Source organism: Xyrauchen texanus, chromosome 10 (assembly GCF_025860055.1).
Source record: "Xyrauchen texanus isolate HMW12.3.18 chromosome 10, RBS_HiC_50CHRs, whole genome shotgun sequence".
NCBI lineage: Eukaryota > Metazoa > Chordata > Actinopteri > Cypriniformes > Catostomidae > Xyrauchen > Xyrauchen texanus.
In genome coordinates, this window is record NC_068285.1 from 16842400 (window position 1) to 16863203 (window position 20804).

At 36.1% G+C, this 20804-nt stretch overlaps 1 protein-coding gene across 1 annotated transcript; it reads right to left on the reverse strand.

Moving 5' to 3' along the window:
- Positions 1–289: 289 nt before the first annotated feature.
- On the reverse strand, positions 290–15352 carry il11b (interleukin 11b). Its single transcript, XM_052136475.1, has 5 exons — positions 15256–15352; positions 2506–2666; positions 2044–2133; positions 785–937; positions 290–445 (listed from the first exon to the last, which is right to left on the reverse strand). The coding sequence occupies exons 1-5, from the start codon at positions 15350–15352 to the stop codon at positions 290–292; spliced, it is 657 nt and encodes a 218-aa protein (XP_051992435.1).
- Between the last annotated feature and the right edge of the window lie 5452 nt (positions 15353–20804).

Sequence of the window (20804 nt, forward strand, 5' to 3'; positions counted from 1 at the left end):
TAATTGTCTCATTCACTCTAGGTATAAAAATACTTCAGATGTAAACAGAGAACTCTCCAATAAATAACCTTAAATATTAAATAGATAACTTACAATTGAAATAGAACAAAAACAATATAATCATGTAATGGAAACTGTCAAATGCTGGAATGTGTCAGGATGGAAGGCCATATGACTTTTAAGACATTTATGACTTTAAGGCAGGTTAGAAGATGCCTGTTTACCCTCACCATTGGTTGACACCATGGAGATGAGCTGAGGTGCTACTGGTGTCATAGGATGTGAGCCATTATTGTCTATTTTTCAGGAATCCTAAAGCTCTATTGTACCAGTCGCAAAAGTTGAACAGTTTCTTATGGATCTCCATTGAGGCCTGGTACATTCTCCAGTCTGTATTCAGAGGAGGCAGGGTGGGGTAGACAAGCTCAGAAGGTACGGTTCCAATCTGTGACAAGGTTTAGAAGATCTCTGTTAATGCTTTAGGTTTTCTTTTGTAAGAAATTCACAGATTTACAAATTAAAAAGGTGGTCTTTCTGGACTGGTCTGGGAGTTAAGAAAGTTACGGTATGTTTTCATAGTACCATGAACTCTTTAATGGCAAAAGATCAAGGAAAATTTGATTCCTCATTATGTGACCTCTTATACAGAACTGCACAGTTCCACAACTAGAACCGTTCGGCCAGAGGGTGGAGAAGCGTTCTTTGTTTTCTTTTAAATGATACCTTATGCCATGCACATCTATTAAGATATTTTTTTAAATATAGCTTGTTGGTTTGCTCTTACCTGTGTGAGCACTATGTGGCTGATGTCCTGGATTTTATGAAAAATTGTCTTTGAAAAATCAATCTCTGACTCTTCCTGTTTCTTCTGCAACCAGTTGAGATGAAACATGAAGGATTTAAGACCAGAGTACAGCTGTGCTAAGGTGCTGCTCACCTGTGGGGCCAAAAGAGCCAGATGTTACCCAGAATAATTTTTTCTGGAACTAAACCATTGCATCTAAATAAATTCGAATTTAATAATATGTTAACGTCATCACAGCTCTGATCACAATATTGCAAGAGTAAACTGTAAACTTTATATGCCAGTGTATATATATACATGTATAAGAAGATAAAGATTCAACTTTATTGTGCAGAGTACAGGTACAGAGCCAATAAAATGCAGTTGTTTTCACATATCCCAACTCAGCTGGGGTCAGAGCGCAGGGTCAGCCATGAAACAGCACCCCTGGTGCAGATAGGGTCAAGGGCCTTGCTCAAGGGCCCAACAGTGGTATATTGGCGGTGCTGGGGCTTCAACCCCCGACCTTATTGTCAGTAACCCAGAGCCTTAACCGCTGAGCCACCACTTCCCCGTATAAAGAACTATAGTCACGCCATTTAGTTGGGAGATGTTAAAAAGATAAAAGAGTGTTCCAGGTTCAATAGAAGTTAAATTCAATCGACAGCATTTGTGGAATAATGTTTATTACCCCCCAAAATAATTTTAACTCATCCTTCATCCCTTAATAAATCCCTAATTTAATAAAGAAAAACAATACAGTTACATTAAGGCACTTCCGATAAAGATAAACAGGGCCAGTCCTTAAGCATTACAAAACTCACAGTTTCAAAAGTATAGCCGTAAACATTATATGTGTTAACTTGATTTTAAATGTACCAACTAATCTTATACCTGTACCTAAAGTTATCAAATATTACAACTATGATGTCATAACTACATAATGCTGGTAAACTCTGTAATGTAGTAAATGCTGTAACGCCGGTAAAGCTCTTATTTTATTACAATAAATGTATGTTAACATGTATAATGTTTACATCTTGTAGCTATACATTTGAAACAGTGTGTATTTGTGGACTCATAGTATCTCATTCACGTTCAGTGCCTTACTACAATTGCGATCTTTCCCAAAAAAAAAAAAAAAGTAAATACATTTTTGTAGTCTTCATTTGTGGTCGTAATGAATATTTCTCAAATTGGAGTCTTGTCTGATTGAGACAGTTATTGAATAAGAAGAGGGAGAGATGCTGATGTGTTACCTCGAGTGATTTTAGGTCTTTTACTGTGTAGTTCAGCGTAGGCAGGGAGGTGATGTCATGTTCAAAGTCTTCTAAGATCTCATTTATATCCTGAAAAGAATACAATACAATTAAACCAAAAGTGCATATGTGTTGCATGGAACATTCAAAATAATTTGGAAACCCATTTACAGCATTCATATTGCCATGGAAACCAAGGCAATATCAGGTCATTATAAAACTGTAATTTTTCAAATTAATAGAATCTTGAAAATGGAACATTTCTGTAGTGAACATTTATTTTCCTAATTATGTTCAGCTCTAAAATATTTAATTTGCCTATACATTTATCTTCCTGGGTGCCTTCTCTATAAAATGATATCAAGAATGACTGGAAAAGTCATGGAAATTAATGGGTCAAAAGGTGCGGGAACCCTATGTTTACATAAAGAGCAAACTGAAACACTTTGAATCAGAACTTACAGCAGGTCCCTCTTGAGATATCAATTGCGACAGCTTAAACAATTCTTGCTGAAGCTTACGCAGACCCTCTTTTCTTCGTAGCATAGGAGCAGGACGGGCTGTTGTAAAGAACTTTGCCAAAGACATCAAGATGATCATGGCAATGGTCCAGCCAGTTTTAACTGTCAAAAACAAAGGCAAAAAAAAAGAACTTGTATTTCATGATTTGTAATCATTCTCTCGAAGTCATGATTTGCAAAACTAATGCTGCAATGTATGTCATCAGCAGCTGTGTAACTCCATAAAAAAACTGATGAATGAATGAATTTGCACAGAGAGCTCTTCCTCTTGGCTTGCAGTGGTTACACCGGATATGACAAGTATTTGAAATATGTCACACCAGGAATTTCCAAGAAATTTCCAAAGCACTTGTGTAATTCTGGGGTATGTCACTGAGGATATTTCTCTCAGAAAAGACTAAATTAAGAGTTGTGCTTTTTGAATGAAAGGATGTTACTCAGCATTTTTACAGATGTCATGGTTGTTGTATATGATGGCATACATTCCCAATAACTGCCTCAACATGAAAAATAACATACTCAGCAGCCAAGTAGGTAAGGTCATGAAATGTCAACAAACTGGTTGAACTACACTTATTAGAAATGAAAGCAAATTGCAGAATCTTGGAATGTCCTGTCAGTTTGGAAAGTCTTTCATCCTTGTATCAGTGAATGAGACATGCAACATCTTACTTGACCACCCAGTGTTCTAGCAAGTAAAAATTGAGTTGTCTCAAAGTAATGGCTTTTTGCGCAATTAACGTACTTTGAAACCTTTCTAAATGGATACATTGCCAGGGTCACTGAGATGAACCATTGCATGCCACCTTTGGAGATTTGATGGCATGGTGGCAATCTCCATCAAAACAGTTTTAAGCATGCAAAATGAAAAGTCATGACTCAGTTAGACTTGAGACTAGCTGTTTACTCACTGTCATGCATCCTCTGTCTGTACCTGTGGAAAAGGATTTCTATTCCCACTAATATCATCTGTTCACTCCTTTTAACAAGATTTTAAGATAGCATTGTTCTAATACAGCTGACATTTTCATGAATAAATAGGTATGCTGCATTTCAAATGGGATGTTATCATGCCAAAAAAAAAAAAAAGTCTAAGATGAAACACTGATCCTGAAGCAAATCAATGAAATCTTCACCTTTAATGACATAAAATAACAAAGAATTAAAAGATTTTGAATAAGTGTCAGAGGACCGACTATCTTTAATGTCACAAATGGCCTTGATGATTTGTTCAAAGGACACATTTTGACCCTTGACCTTGATGTTGACTATTATCAAGGATGTAACCACAAATTCAGAATTGGGAGGACCAAATATAATTATGGAAGCATCGAAAATATCGAAAAACCCATATCGGCTAATCTGAATAATTGGGTCTATGCTGGTTGCTGCCTTCAATATTATGATAATAAAGTAATATAACACTAAAACACTTCCTTATCAGCTACCGAAGATTTAACTAAACCATTAAAAGAGTTAAAACAATGACAATTTACATGATTAATATAAAATGTCAACTATGTTTTACACAATATAAAAAAATGGCTATATCCATGTTTTGTGCAAGCGATCTTTTAACACAAAATGCATGATCAACGTCTCGTGTATTATCTCTTGATTTAAAACACTGAGGTTAATGAGCTGCGGTAGTTGGTTAGATTTCATTACTTTTGTGGTTATTTTAGTTTCTACTTTAAACGTTGAGTTCACTTTAAAAAATGTAACTCCTATACAACAAAGACTCCCCCTATAGGACCCACCCTCTACAGTTTCCATATGTATGCCTTCACCACAGCATATTCCCCTGCTTGTGTTCAAAAGTGGAAATAGAATTAGGAAAACAGACTTACGTTTCATGGTAATCCCAAAAACTTTAGTAAACACAGTGTACAAACTTGTGTAATCACTCTACTAACATTTGGACAAGTGAAAGGGCTCTCCTTTATAGTATGGGGATGACACACACACTCTGACTCATTCACACTGAAAAAAAAAATAAAAATACAGACATCCCCTCACACTAACCATATCTTTTTTCTAGAGAATTTAACAGTTAAAATTGTATTTCCATCATTAACTTGATGGCTTCAGACAATTCTTTTTTCTAATTTTGGATTTCTTGTCTTGTGTGGCTTTTGAGTCTCCTAAAAAATACTTAATAATCTAATGTTTAATATGTACACAGCTCAACTCTTTTGTTGTGAGACTTAATGGATTTCTGTCATGTTTCATTTAAGCATCAACTTTACCTTCGATGTTTCTATTTAAATTCCTATGGAGGATTAAATATAGACACAAATGTGACAAATGTTTGAATAAAGGAAGAATGTAGAACTATTCTATTCATTTTAATTCATAATTTACTTACCTTCATATTGTTCCAAACCATTATGACCTTTTTGTCTTCCATGGAACACTTAAGGAGATGTTTGGCAGAATTTAAGGGCTAATAGCCTCAGTCACCATTCACGATCATTGCATCTTTTTCCATATAATGAAAGTGAATGGTGACCGAGACTGAACATTCTGCCCAAAATCTCTGACTTTTGTGAAATTCGTATGTGCTTAAAACAACATGAGGGAAGTCAATTATAGAATTTTCATTGCGGTTTTGGAGAAACAATTTATAGATATTACAAATCTCAATTGTGATTTTTCTTGAGGTAGTAGACTCTGTAGCCAGGTGATGTAATCAGTCCTTAACCCATGTTAAGTGGACGCATCCACAAACTTTATTTATCTCCTAATCTGACTGCTACTAGTTTGTTTTCCATGGTTAGATAGGTTACCATTTACACACATTTCTACATATGAAATTACAGTTATGTGTGATTACACTTCTCCACAGGGGAATACCGTAGAGATGAGGGACTTAGATAAATGAGAGGCAGTTCAAAACAGAACACAATCATAACACACTCACACACTAGCCTGGAAGAGTTGAAGCCCACCATGACTCCCCAGTATTTTTTCGCCCACACTTTTGACCAGTTGGCCTCCTGTGACACATCTTGCTGTCATTTCCACTCAGACATCCAACATGCACAACTGTCCAATTGCCTGAGCACATATACGTGCATGCTCTTGCTCATTTGCTCTTTCACCCTCTCATTCTTGTTTTGCCCATGACTGCATGGCAAAGGGATATGCTGATAAGAGAACTGGCTGTTAGCACTGTGTGAGGTCATATCCTGTACTTCTTAGGAAGTGGTCAGACTACTGTACCCTAGAATCCTTGTGGTCTAGTTATCTTAGTATGCATTGATAGATTAAACGAATATTTGGCCTATTAACGAAAATCATGTGTGATGTTTACTCACCCTTATGTTGTTCTACACCTGCATGATGTTATTTATTTCCACTCAAAGGGTTAATTTTGAAACGTATTACACTACGGATTACAGAATACATGCTGTAAAATTTAATTTGTAACGTATTTCGTTACCAATTATTTAAATTGTAACTGTAGTGGAATACAGTTACTTATAGTTTCTATTTTAAATACGCAATCCCGTTAAATGTATTGCGTTACTCCCCAACCCTGACAACAACATAGTGACTATAACAATATTTACATTGGTTGTATTCTCCATGGGAAAACTCCAAGGATGGAGAACACACCTTAGTGCCCTTCCCAATCAAAGTGGGAAAAAATATACTCACCACTGGATATTCCATTTATGTTACAATGCATTGCAGGAGCAGAGTCATGCATGTTAATGAACTATGTGTTGGCTATAATTAAGTGTAAAATCACATGCTTTGTCCAGACTATCCATACTTCTTTAACAGCGGAAGGTGCATCACATTCTTTGACACAGCAACCTTCTTTTCAGAGAGCAGGGGTGCGGTATGGGGGTGGATTGTTAATGCTCCATTAGCATGAGTTCAATGTGTCATATTAGGATACGTTCACAGCGGAAGACGTGCCATGTTAAGCCCAAGTGGGAGGATTTTTTGAAGTGTTTAAATTCCTAGGAAGGTATGCATGATCAAGCAGAAACAGACCTATACTCTATTAATAAGTCGATTACTGTCAAGAATCTAAAGCTAAGCTTGCCACCTTGGTTTTTTTTCCTTCTGCCTCTCTCTATCAGTCCTGTTTTATTGACTTATTATCCTTTATTTCCTAATATAAATGAGCTAGAACCTGGCTCCATGTTCAAATGTTTACGCACTGCACATAATAGTCAATGATAGAACAAAATCACTAAATGGAGACATTATCGGTTCAATTTATTTGTATTGCGCTTTTCACAACACATTTTTCCAAAGCAACAGTAAGAGTGCCAACGGTGACAAAGAGGAAAAACAGCAAGGAAAACTCACTAAAATGTTTAAATGCATGCGGAAAAAAACTCAGAAGGAACCAAGAATCAGCTTGGGAAGCAAACTTCCTTGAACTGGTGCATATTTAAGCAAATTTATATGAAGCGTACAATATCCTCCTTTAAGGAATTACATAATTACAACATGATCACACAGATATGTTGCTTCAGAAAGTTGATTTACCCTGAACTCAACCCCATTCAGATAAATTACTGTAGATTCTGGTCCCATGTGAACCAGGAAGTAATCACGTTTACATAGACACTGCATGTTAGCATGATTCAGAGGATGCATTTTAACTTAAAAATGTACATTTTTACTCCACTGTCAGTTATGTTTAGGGTTGGGGTTTGGGTCAGGGTGTAGAGTTAATACTATAAAATATGCATTCCTGTTGATTGTATTACATGATTTACAACTAAAAAAATACTACATGCATTTGGTTCTAATCTGTGGATATTTCTCAAAAACTGGAGCTTACACGTATATGTTTAACAACATTTCCAGTTTCGGCCACTGGGTGCAGTGATTCCAATTTCAGTAAACACAGACCAATTTCAGCAGCAAAACTGCTGCCGAATTCACAGTATGATCCGTCTGATAATTTAGCAACTCAATATCTGTGGTTATTTAATACAAGAGCATATTTATGAATGTTTAATCGCTTTTTTCAACAGTTTTATGAACAAAAAGTTTCTATCTAGTAACTCACAATTCAAATACAATATCGCCAGTTGCTTTGTCTATTTTCACTTGGTTATAAAAAGTTCCAAAACTAATGCAAAGCAGGATCAACCATCACCAACGTGTTGCCAAGTAACATGCAAATGCATGTTTGGAATGCCACAAACACAGAGAGGTTTCTCAGAGCTGTTATACTAAATATCAGCACTCTTGCTTCACTGCTTGTCCGATCATATTAGAGAACCAGAACTAACTGTTGTAAAAAGATGACTTTTTAAAAAAAAATTATATTCTGTTGAACAAGGAAACATTAAATAGAGGTAAAAGCAAGAGAATTCCGATCAGGATGTGGTTCACTTATCAGGAGATTACAGTCAAGAATGTCCCACATCAGTAAAAAGGGGGAATCCTGCTACAAATCCAGTGGTACAAAAGCCAGTGGTTTAAATAATTCATAGTTTTGCTGACACTTATCATTTTTTTTGGCCTACCAATGTTATGTCTATGTAAAAAAAAAAAAAGAAGAAAAAAAACCCCACTCAATTTTGAGAAAACAGTAAACAATCTAAATGTGTCCAGCTACCACTACATATATTTTGAGTGATATAGGCCAACATGCCTGGACTGGCTCATTTTAGTCACACCAGTCTTCAATGACTTTATGTCTCATTATGCACACACAGACACAGACTTGCTCACACACACACATTTTTCAGGGATGATCCAAGCGTCTGCCATCATCAATGAGTCTCTGGTCGTTTGTGATGTCATTTTTCCTGTTGCATGAACAGCATTGTCATTGTTTCGTGCCCCTTAACCACTTGAAGTTCCTATAGTCCACAGGCATTGAAATAATTAAGTGTTTGCACTTGAAGTAACATTTTACTGTCAGACCTGTATATTGTTTTGTGTCTTAAAGGTGAAATGTGTCATTTTTTGACTTTGTTCTCTAATCCCAGTTTAAAGGGATAAATCATTCAAAATTAAAATTCTTGCATCATGTACTCACTCTCATGTTGATTCAAACCCTTGCTGACTTGCTTTCTTGGTGGAACCCAAAACAAGATGATCATTCAATGAAAAAAAAGCAGTGAAAGTGAATAGTGGCTGTAAGTAATATACCGCATTTTGTGTTGTGAACAACATAAAGGTGTGTGGATGAGAATAGAATTTCCATTTTTGGGTGTACAATCCTTTAAATATGCAAAAATTAAATAAAAACTACAAGTAAGCAACGGTTGGTTTGGTTGATTTCCCCCAAAAGTGCAAACACTGTTGGTCTGTGGCACTTTCAAAACATTACTCTGTTTGTTTGAGCACCCCGACAACTAATGCCGCAGGTTTGGAGGCGGGGCTATCTGTTTGAGTGACCAATAGTCAAAGGGAGTGGGTATGAAAACTGTTTGAAAAATCCTTACTTTTTTCAGTTCTGTTTGGTAATACTAGTCAATCAGAAATGGCAAACGTCCACTGTTAAGCCTTACACTTTAATTCTTAATGCCAGAATAAACAATATAGCACAATTCAGTCAAAGACTAGGCATTTGTACTAAAAAAAACCTTCATTGGGAGGCATTACACCTAACTCTCAACCAGCTACTAAAGGCGTAGTTTATTTATTTCTCCACGTATTTTATGTGAATGAAGCTTTTACTAAGAGTTTAAAGCCACCCTTGTCTGAAGTGTTTACATCACAGCTCTCTAGACTTAATAGTTTCCAAATGCTATATGCTCACATAGGCAAGCATTTCATTTCCCCTCATCCCGTACTATATGAGTAAGATTTTAGATTTTTAAGTCACGTTTTAAAGCATCTTGAACCATTTGGAAAATGTTGCTCAATCTGATGATAATCCAAAAGATCGTCAGTCTGCCTCATAAAAATGTTTTAACATGTTGCACATCATTTCTTATTCACTCTCCCTTGCCTCATTGTAAAACTTTGCCATATTAATCAGCTATTTCAAATTATGAATCTTTGTGTTTATTTCCGTCTGCAACAACAAAGACGACCTCTTACTCAAGTGTAATTTACCAGTAACAGCCGTACATCAATGACTTTCCTCTGATGCACAAACACACCGTTATTCACACATACAAAAGTAGCTAAAAGAGGAAGGGAGAGGGATTTCCATTTTCGTCACACCGTTTTTCATGTCTAATCTGCTTTTCAATGACTAACAGAATGCAAAGAATGCTGGAGAAGGGGGGGAGGGGCGGAATAGTTTTTTCTCCCCAAAGTTTAAGCATTTATATACTTTTAATGATCAGCTCTTAAATTCTAGTGAAAAGAATAACATCACAAAGTTCTCAACCACTAAAACACTCAGTGGCTCCAAAAAGCTACACTTGAAAACAATATTTTAAACTAAGTAGCTTTTATAAAAATAATAAAGATAGTACAAGCACAATTTTCAAGCTAAATAGCTGATATTTTTGTAATCAGTACAATGCATTTTTACATTTTTAAATGCATATCAAGTGTCCAAATACTTATTGGGCTCACATAGGCACATGAACGTACACAATACACAAACACTAGGAATGAAATATATTGTAGAGAAAGATGCAAAAGAATACCAAAACTGACCATTGTTTTAAAAAGAAAGTGTAATAGAAGTATATTTGTTTCTGCAAGGGACAGAAGAGAGATGCAGAATTGCATTTGATTTTGTATGAGGAATAATACTCTAATAATTCAGGAAAAATACCAAAATATGACACAAAATGATCGGGAGAAGAATCGAAACATGATGCAGGCCTGGTTGGAACCCACATCTCCTTTGAGCACCACAGCACATTGTTTCTGGAAAACAAAACGGCTAATGTATGCCCTAGTTTCTGTTTTTATAGTCCTCTTCAGTTCTGCTAGCCCTTTTCTGCAGCAAATAAAGTATGCAAAGGGACAATAAATGCTTCATGCATTATACTTACTGTATAACACTATACTTAGTATACACACTATTCTTGCCTTAATGTTCAGTAAAGGAACTTCACCACAGATTATTTCATTTATCTGAGAGAATTACATTTGTAGAAGTACAAGTACAAGTACATTTTAGACTTTCATACATATTTGAGTGCAGAGGCTTGCTTATATCTGGACATGGCTTATGTTGTTACAGTAATACTGTTATAACAAGATGTGCTTCTACAATGAAATGTCTCCCTTCTGCCTTGCCTGCACACACTTCTAAGCTATAGTAGCTAGTTTTCATACATGCTCATTCTTAAGTATCTAGTGATCAGTTTATCCGTTTGTATTACGTTTACACAGCTCCTGTTTTCTTAGAAATATTAGTGTCTATTTCCTGTCTAAGGAAATGGATAACCACTTATTTGATTTAAAGATAGATTTAAATGATGTCATTGTAAAAACAGCATCGTTTTTAAATGCAACTAATATAGAATTGCAAAATACATTGCATACATAAATATATATACTGTATACACAAGTTCATATATAAAATGTTCAAATTGAAGCAATTTCAACTTGGTCTTTTAAAAAAATATTAATAATACTAAGGACAAAAATGTTTGTCAAGGAAGTAATTTTACGTACTGACGTGTAAGCTATAGAGCAAAAATGTGTGAAAATACTGACCTTTATTTCGTTGAACACAGAGGAGTCATTGGTCTTCTGTCATGGATCCTCTCATAACTTCAACCTCCAGAATTCAGATCATTTTTTGAGTCATGATTGCTATACAATATATGTGTATACATATTTATATGTATACATATTTATATATCAAGGGGTGGGATATATTAGGCAGCAAGTGAACAGGCTAGCCCGTCTGGTCTGATCCCACAGAAGAGCTATTGTAGCACAAATTGCTCAAAAACGTAATGCTGGCCTTGATAGAAAAGTGTCAGAACACACAATGCAGGCAGGCCAACGGAGGCAGTTTGATGCTCTTGGCAAGGTTCTGCTGGGAAACCTTGGGTCCTGGCATTCATGTGGATGTTACTTTGACACGTACCACCTACCTGGTTGTTGCAGACCACGTACACCCCTTCATGGCAATGGTATTCCCTAATGGCAGTGGCCTCTTTCAGCAGGATAATAAGCCCTGCCACACTGAAAACATGTTCAGGAATGGTTTGAGGAACATGACAAAGAGTTCAAGGTGTTGACTTGGCCTCCAAATTCCCCAGATCTCAATCTGAATGAGTATCTATGGGATGTGCTGGATCAACAAGTCTGATCCATGGAGGCCTCACCTTGCAACTTACAGGACTTCAAGGATCTGCTGCTAATGTTTTACAAATATTTCTTATTTTTAGTCCTCAGATAACCTAATTTGTCAATTACCCATAAGTATATATATATACTTTATAGCAATCATGACTCAAAAAATGTATAGTGATAGATATTTTACATTAATTAATTTAATGAAAGAACCACCATCTTCCAAACCTTTAATGTTAAAAGTGTTTCAAGTAGAAAAACTGGTTTAAAATAAATAAAAATAAGTTACAAAATATATAATACAAAATATAATTGTGACACTATATTAATTTATTTCATTATAAAACTAAAATGTAATTAAAAAAAGTTAAAAAAAAAAGTTTTTTAAATTGAAGATTTGCACCAAATAATAAAGAAAATCAGCCAATAAGTGCCCAACATAGACGGGAACTCCTTCAATACTGTTTAAAAAGCATCTCGGGGTGATACCTCAAGAAGTTGCTTGAGAAAATGTCAAGAGTACATGTCTGCAAATTCTAGGCAAAGGGTGACAACTTTAAAGATGCTAAAATATAACACGGTTTTTATTTATTTTGGATTTTGTTTATTCACAACATAATTCCCTTATTAAGTAGCCACCAACTCACATTTGATATTTTTAATTAGAATTTCATGAAACATGCATTTGTCCCATTCCTGGCACTTTTGTTTTATAATTGTATTATTTTTATAAAAATATTGATACATAAAAATCTTTATATTTACTTTAATGTAGACCTTTCAATTTTGAATTAGAGCCACCAAAATGTTCATACTATTTCTATTTTGTGAGTGAATTTGAGCTTAAACAGCAAGTTATTGCTCAGTGACAGTAATTGTTGCACATAACTGGTAATCTGGTAATCAGAAGGTCACTGGTTCGATCCCCACAGCCACCACCATTGCGTCCTTGAGCAAGGCACTTAACTCCAGGTTGCTATACCTTCCAGTTTGCTGTGTGCTTGTTCACTGCACCCACGACACTTCAAAAGAGGATTCCACACAGATCTGCTCACTGCGCGACCATGGCACGCACATCGACGATCACCTGTCGCCTTCTTCATGCAGCCGGTGCCGGATTCTCCTCGATTTGCCAGCCCATGTTTGAGGTTATAATTTCTTGTAAAAAATACTTTGAACTGTTCTTCTGCTCTTGGGTCTCTTTGTCGAGTTCCTCTCTGCAGCCACATAAAGATCACCACAGACATTAATAATGTCTGCCTTGAATCAGCTTTCATCATTAGTGATAATCACTGGATAAAAACCACTGTAATACAGTATGCTGAATATGGCTCAATGACAAATAAAGATGAGGGGGAAAAAATAATTGCATGCAATGCATATGCCAAGTTGAATGTACACTCACCTAAAGGATTATTAGGAACACCATACTAATACTGTGTTTGACCCCCTTTTGCCTTCAGAACTGCCTTAATTCTACGTGACATTGATTCAACAAGGTGCTGAAAGCATTCTTTAGAAATGTTGGCCCATATTGATAGGATAGCATCTTGCAGTTGATGGAGATTTGTGGGATGCACATCCAGGGCACGAAGCTCCCGTTCCACCACATCCCAATGATGCTCTATTGGGTTGAGATCTGGTGACTGTGGGGGCCATTTTAGTACAGTGAACTAATTGTCATGTTCAAGAAACCAATTTGAAATGATTCAAGCTTTGTGACATGGTGCATTATCCTGCTGGAAGTAGCCATCAGAGGATGGGTACATGGTGGCCATAAAGGGATGGACATGGTCAGAAACAATGCTCAGGTAGGCCGTGGCATTTAAACGATGCCCAATTGGCACTAAGGGGCCTAAAGTGTGCCAAGAAAACATCCCCCACACCATTACACCACCACCACCAGCCTGCACAGTGGTAACAAGTCATGATGGATCCATGTTCTCATTCTGTTTACGCCAAATTCTGACTCTACCATCTGAATGTCTCAACAGAAATCGAGACTGATCAGACCAGGCAACATTTTTCCAGTCTTCAACTGTCCAATTTTGGTGAGCTCTTGCAAATTGTAGCCTCTTTTTCCTATTTGTAGTGGAGATGAGTGGTACCCGGTGGGGTCTTCTGCTGTTGTAGCCCATCCGCCTCAAGGTTGTGCGTGTTGTGGCTTCACAAATGCTTTGCTGCATACCTCGGTTGTAACGAGTGGTTATTTCAGTCAAAGTTGCTCTTCTATCAGCTTGAATCAGTCGGCCCATTCTCCTCTGACCTCTAGCATCAACAAGGCATTTTCAGCCCACAGGACTGCCGCATACTGGATGTTTTTCCCTTTTCACACCATTCTTTGTAAACCCTAGAAATGGTTGTGCGTGAAAATCCCAGTAACTGAGCAGATTGTGAAATACTCAGACCGGCCCGTCTGGCACCAACAACCATGCCACGCTCAAAGTTGCTTAAATCACCTTTCTTTCCCATTCTGACATTCAGTTTGGAGTTCAGGAGACTGTCTTGACCAGGACCACACCCCTAAATGCATTGAAGCAACTGCCATGTGATTGGATGATTAGATAATTGCATTAATGAGAAATTGAACAGGTGTTCCTAATAATCCTTTAGGTGAGTGTATACATGTTGGTTAATACGGCAGTATTTTTAGAAATGGTTTCAAACAACTATTTCAAGTTTAATTAATGAATTATTCTTAGGGCTTTTACATTTGACAACCTGAACTCACTTTGCCACTTTTTTTTTAAGTTGGTTATACCACATTGACCTTGATTTGGTAAAAACAAGTTTTTCAAATAGTAATATTTTTAAACGAATATACTTCTCTTTTTTTATTAAGAAATGTAAATAGTGTTCACCATAGAAGAGGTGTATTAAAGTCACTGTACACATGATGTTCAAATGAAGTGTTATTGCATGTGTCTTTCTGCAAGATGAATACAGTATAAAGGGGAATAATTATTAGTGTCAGCTGTTTTGTTTTGTTTTGTTAAGATTAAGAAGAATTTCCGTGATGTTGTAGTTTTGGGGGTTACCATGCTGAAGAGTGGAGCCTAGGTTGAATACTATTACATTTTGATTATTACACATATTGCTTCATCCAATGAGCAATTGCTGTAGTGACCAAGTTGTACTTAGTAGTGCTTCCCCTCAGCATGTATTTAGCATGATGACATTTCCTGTCACAAGCTAGCATTTCACTTATTGAAATAAGTTTAATTTGAGTTACTATGATATGTTACATTTCATTGGGTTAACTTGATTCAGTTAGGTTTCCTAACTTAAAATATTTAAGTTGAAATTACATGGTAATTTTATTTTAAGAATACTCATTTCAAACATGTGGATCCACTGCACATGATTGATCAAGTTCAGCCAAAGACTTATTTTTTTGATTGAAGATAGAAAGGCTTACTGTAGATGTATACAGATGAATAAAATACAAAACAGCTATATGTATCAAACAGAAAGTATCTTGACTTACTTTTTAGCTCCACAGCGACAGCCCTCGATTGGTCGGTCTCATAGTTGTTGTAGGCCTTGCTGACATAAAGACCCTGAACATTACCACTGGCTATCATTGTTAGAGTCTGTCTCTAGCCCTTCAACATAAACTTCCTAGCCCCAGTGTCTTTGTGCCACTCATAGCGCTGGACAGCAGGGTTGGCTTCACTATGGCAGCTCAGCATCACCACATTCCCCTCAGACACTGGACCTGAAGGACTCATCAGGGCTATGGTGTTTCTGGGAGCATCTAAAATGGGAGATTTAGACACCCAAACATCACACCCATATGTTCTTGTTAAGCATTTAATTTCAAAGCTATTAGCATTAATAGTGACTTGGACCATCCGAACAGTTTCCATTCTCTTGTCCCTGAAAGTTTTTTCACTAGAACATGACTGCGAAGATTTGCTCCAATTCAATTATTTTCAAATATTTATTTTTTTTCCTCAAAAAAGAAACACAGTATGCACTCAAATATGATGTTGCATTGAACATCTGAGAGGGGACCAACAGTGTCTGTCCAAATTGATCCACCTTCAGGAAATAAATAAATGAAAGCCATGAAATCTGCACCTTAGAAAAAATTACATGACATTACATCACATGACATGTTAAGATCATGTCAACAGCTTGACACTATATGATTTATATGTAAACCTTATGTTTTTGGAGACTATTGCTAATGGAATAAGTTGTTTCCTCAAAAAAGACAATTCTGATCACATGCCCAACCAAAGACAGAAATATACTGGACCACTGCTACACCTCTTTAAAAGATTATATATTAAAAGCTCTGTCCCACGTGCAGCTTTAGGACTCTCTGATAACTGTCTGGTTCCCCCCTCCTGCTACTCAATCTGCACATATGTTCTGTGAGGAGGATGTGTGCCGGGTATTTCAGAAACAAAAGACTAGGAAAGCTTCAGGCCCAGACGGTGTTTCACCTGCCTGTCTGAAAGTCTGCGCTGACCTACTGGCCCCCATCTTCACTCAGATCTTCAATAGATCACTGGTGGAGTGTGAAGTTCCCTGCTGCTTCAAATGATCCACCATCATTCCGGTCCCCAAAAAAACCCAACATAACAGGAATGAATGACTTCAGACCTGTCGCTCCTGCGTCTGTGGTCATGAAGATGTTTGAGAGACTGCTTTTGGCTTACCTGAAGGACATCACTGGACCACTTCGGGACCCCCTTCAGTTTGCTTACCAAACAAACAGGTCTGTGGATGATGCTGTCAATATGGGACTGCATTGTATCCTACAGCATCTCAACAAACCTGGGAGTTATGCAAGGATCCTATTTGTGGACTTAATTTCAGCCTTCAATACCATCATGCCTGATCTTCTCTCTTCCGTGCCCATCCCAATCTGTTGATGGATAACCAGCTTTCTGACATATATGCAGCAGTCAGTGAGATTGGGGAAACTCCCATCCGGGACCCTCACTATTAGCACTGGTGCTCCTCAGGGATGCATTCTCTCTCCACTGCTCTTCTCCCTCTACACAAATAACTGCACTGCAAAGTACCCCACTGTCAAACTCCTGAAGTTTGCAGATGACACCACTGTCATCGGCCTCATCCATGATGGTGACGAGTCTGCATACAGACAGGAGGTTGAACAGTTGACTTTCTGGTCCTGTCACAACAACCTGGAGCTGAACATGCTCAAAACAGTGGAGATGATAGTGGACATCCAGGCACAAGGACAGATTTTACCCTCAGGCCATTTTCCACATGAACAATTAAACTGCCACAGGACTCCCTCATAGTGCAATAGTGTAAAATACATATATCATGTAAATTCACATATTTAATTCAAAATCTACATACAGTATCCCTAACTTGCATGCATTATCACTTGCACATGTATGTACACCATTCTGTTATATGTCTTATTATTTGTATGTCTATTTATACCCTTAACTTGTTTTATATTCTGTGTCTCACTGTAAAGTTCTGTGTGCTCTTGTTTCTCCCATCACCAAAAAATAATTCTGTGAGAACACTTGGCAATAAAGCTCATTCTGATTCTCTCTCTTTCAATCATAATGTGGCATTATTGCAAAAACTGGCACTTCAAAACACCTAAAAAAAACTGTGCCAAAAAAAATATCTGTTTGCTACGCCCAGGCAAATGAGTGGACCTCTGCAGCAATATACTGTTTATAGTTTATATAGGATATATAGTATATAATTTCGGGTGTTTTAAATTTAAAAGCTTTTTTTTTCTTCCAGCAGATGGCAACAATCTGCCCCTATTGCTCTCCCTGAATTGAATTGAGAAATGTAGATCTTCACTGAAAATGTAGCATAACATTTTATGGTTTTATATGTAATTTATATGTAATTTTGAGGTGAATAAGTAAAAACAAAAAAAAAAATTAACCAACCCCCCAAAAAACTGCACAACTTTATATTTTTTAAATTTGTGAAGTGAATATTATCACATGTTATTAAAAACAAAATCCATGATTACAGTACGGTATTATTTGACCCCAAAGGCCACATGAATGCACCCGTAACGAAGGGTGCACAAGGGTTAAACTATGATGACTTAAAACATATTAACTATCCATAATCACCCATATCGTTGACTGAATTGTTAGATATTGTTCTGCAATTCTACATCTTACCACTAGATGCCAGCACCACTAAACAATTATACATTCACACTGGCACTCATCCAAGCAACGTCACTTTCTCACATAGTTTCCATCCACCTTTCGCGCTATGTTGTTATCGACAAAGTAAAAATGCGAAAAATAAAATTGCGACATTTGCCGCCTTCTGCCCGTTTCCATTCAAATGATCTTTTATCGATAAAAAAGGGTGTGCGTGATGACGTCATGCCTAAAAAAAATAAACACTTTGTCTAATAAGTTTTGGTTTAGCTGAAAATAAATCTGCCCTGAAGCCGTTTCCATTCAGAAATGTGTCGCTAATTCGCCTCCCAGACGTCCCTAATTTTTTTCCTCCTAAGTTTTGGTAAAATGGGGAGAGGACTGAGACAATTAATTGAAATTAGCCAACTTACTGTCATTTTAATTTCACAAATAAATACAATTTGAAGACGAGGAGTTGCAATCAAAAGGGAACAGTTGCACTTCTGATGGCACCGGTTCCGACCTGAAAGCGAATCGTCATGGCCCTGTTCAAGCTGGTAACCTGCACCAAGTAGAAACTTTCAGTCTCAGTATAAGGAACATCCATCGATGTGTTTATGCTGTGTGCACAGATATAAAACAAATGATGCGGAGTAATATCAGGGTTTACATTTGATACATTCCTTTGAACAATCAAAAGCATCTCCATCACAACTGCATATTTCTCCAGCAACTTTTAACGACCAACTGAACTTGATTATCATCTAAAATGTATTTTAGCTTCAAAATGCAAATGTAGCCTATATTTTCTGAAGAAGCAGCAAATGCAATTGGACAAGTGCAGAACACTCTGAGAATGTCATTCAGCCGAATTTATTCATCTACAGGACAGGATAAGGCTAATTTAAGTTTGAGAAAAGAAAAGGACTTTTTTTTTTTTTCGTTTGGTAATAATTATTTTTTATTTAATGACTTTTTCGTTTGGTAATTAATTTATTTATTTAATGCCTTTTTCGTTTGGTAATTAATTTATTTATTTAATGCCTTTTTCGTTTGGTAATTAATATTTTTAATTTAATGACTTTTTCGTTTGGTAATTAATTAATTAATTTAATGCCTTTTCGTTTGATAATTATTTTTTTTTTAATTTAATGACTTTTTCGGTAATTAATTTATTTATTTAATACCTTTTTCGTTTGGTAATTAATTTATTTATTTAATGCCTTTTTCGTTTGGTAATTAATTAATTAATTTAATGCCTTTTTAGTTTGGTAATTAATTAATTTATTTAATGCCTTTTTCGTTTAGTAATTAATTAATTTATTTAATGACTTTTTCGTTTGGTAATTATTTTATTTATTTAATGCCTTTTTCGTTTGGTAATTAATTAATTAATTTATTGCCTTTTTCGTTTGGTAATTAATTAATTTATTTAATGACTTTTTCGTTTGGTAATTATTTTATTTATTTAATGCCTTTTTCGTTTGGTAATTTGTTTTTTATGTAATACTTTTTTCGTTTGGTATTTTATTTAATTTGATACAGGGGATTTTGCCAGAATTTTTCAAAAGCAGACTAAACAATAATTGACATGATAATTGATGAATAAAACATAGATTTGGGCTGTAAGTGTTCCAAAAAAAAAAAAAGAAGAAGAAAAAAAAAAAAAAAAAAACAACACGCTGAAGCTTTTCACGTATTGTGGATTTATTCTTAATTTAAAACATCTTTATGATATGTTTTATGTTTTGTGGGCTAATTCCGCGACTGCCGTCTATTATTTTGAATGGTGTGGAAAACAACATTAATAAATAAACGGATGGAGATGCGATTAAATTAATGGCAAACAGTGGCCATTCATTTGTTCAGTGTGCAGGAGATATTATTGCACTCCTGGAAGTGTCACGTTCACAGATCGGCTCTATATGCCGTAAAGGTCAATCCATAATCACGTACAATAAATTGGCTTTCAATACTGTCGTCATGATCAACACAGGCTAAGATTGCGGCAAACTCTGTTCTGTGAAACTGCATTAATGCCAATTAATTATGACATTTGATGTATCGGCGCTTGAATTAAACGGAAAAATATTATGTCGACATTTGTGACATTCAGCGATAATGTGCGTTTCCATCATCTTTATTTTGATGCGCTAAAACAAACAAACAATGCTTGGATGGAAACTAGTTATTGAGAAGAAAAAACTAAACCGCACTAAACCAGAGTCCCTGTTAATCACCTGATAGACCAATTCATGGTTTTATTGCCAAAAGGTCAAATTATAATTATTCAAAAATATGTTATAATATAAACAAATTAAGCATTTACACAAATTATTACGAACTATTGTGTTATATGGAAGCCCTGAACCGCACTGTGAAAAAAATATTTTCACTAGGTGATTTTTTTTTCTAGGTATTTTTGCCATCCTGAGCCTATGTTCTACTATTTGTTATTTCTCTCCAAAATAATAATAATAATTCTCTACAAAACACAATTGTTTGTTTTGCATGTGGTACCAGCCTCGGCCACCAGGAGCCACTATCAGTCAGCATTAAATATTGTGCTTAAGGTGCAAAAAATAATAACTATCCTGTGGGGATTACTTGTGGAGAACAACAATTTGGGGGTTTGGAGAGAGAAAAAGGTAGGCACACACACACACATCACACACACAAACAAAATATAAATAAATTAATAATTAAATAATTTCACCTAGTGAGAATTTGACTTTCATTGTGCGGTTCAGGGCTTTCGTATGGTTAGACACCAGGGACATGGGTAATTTATTACAGGATGGAGGAAAAAACAAACAATAAAATAGGGCACATTCACAAAGAGAACCAGACAAGTGTACAAATATGCAAACATTGGTTTATGCAAAGGAGGTTTAACCAAGTTATTAAATAGATACAGTCG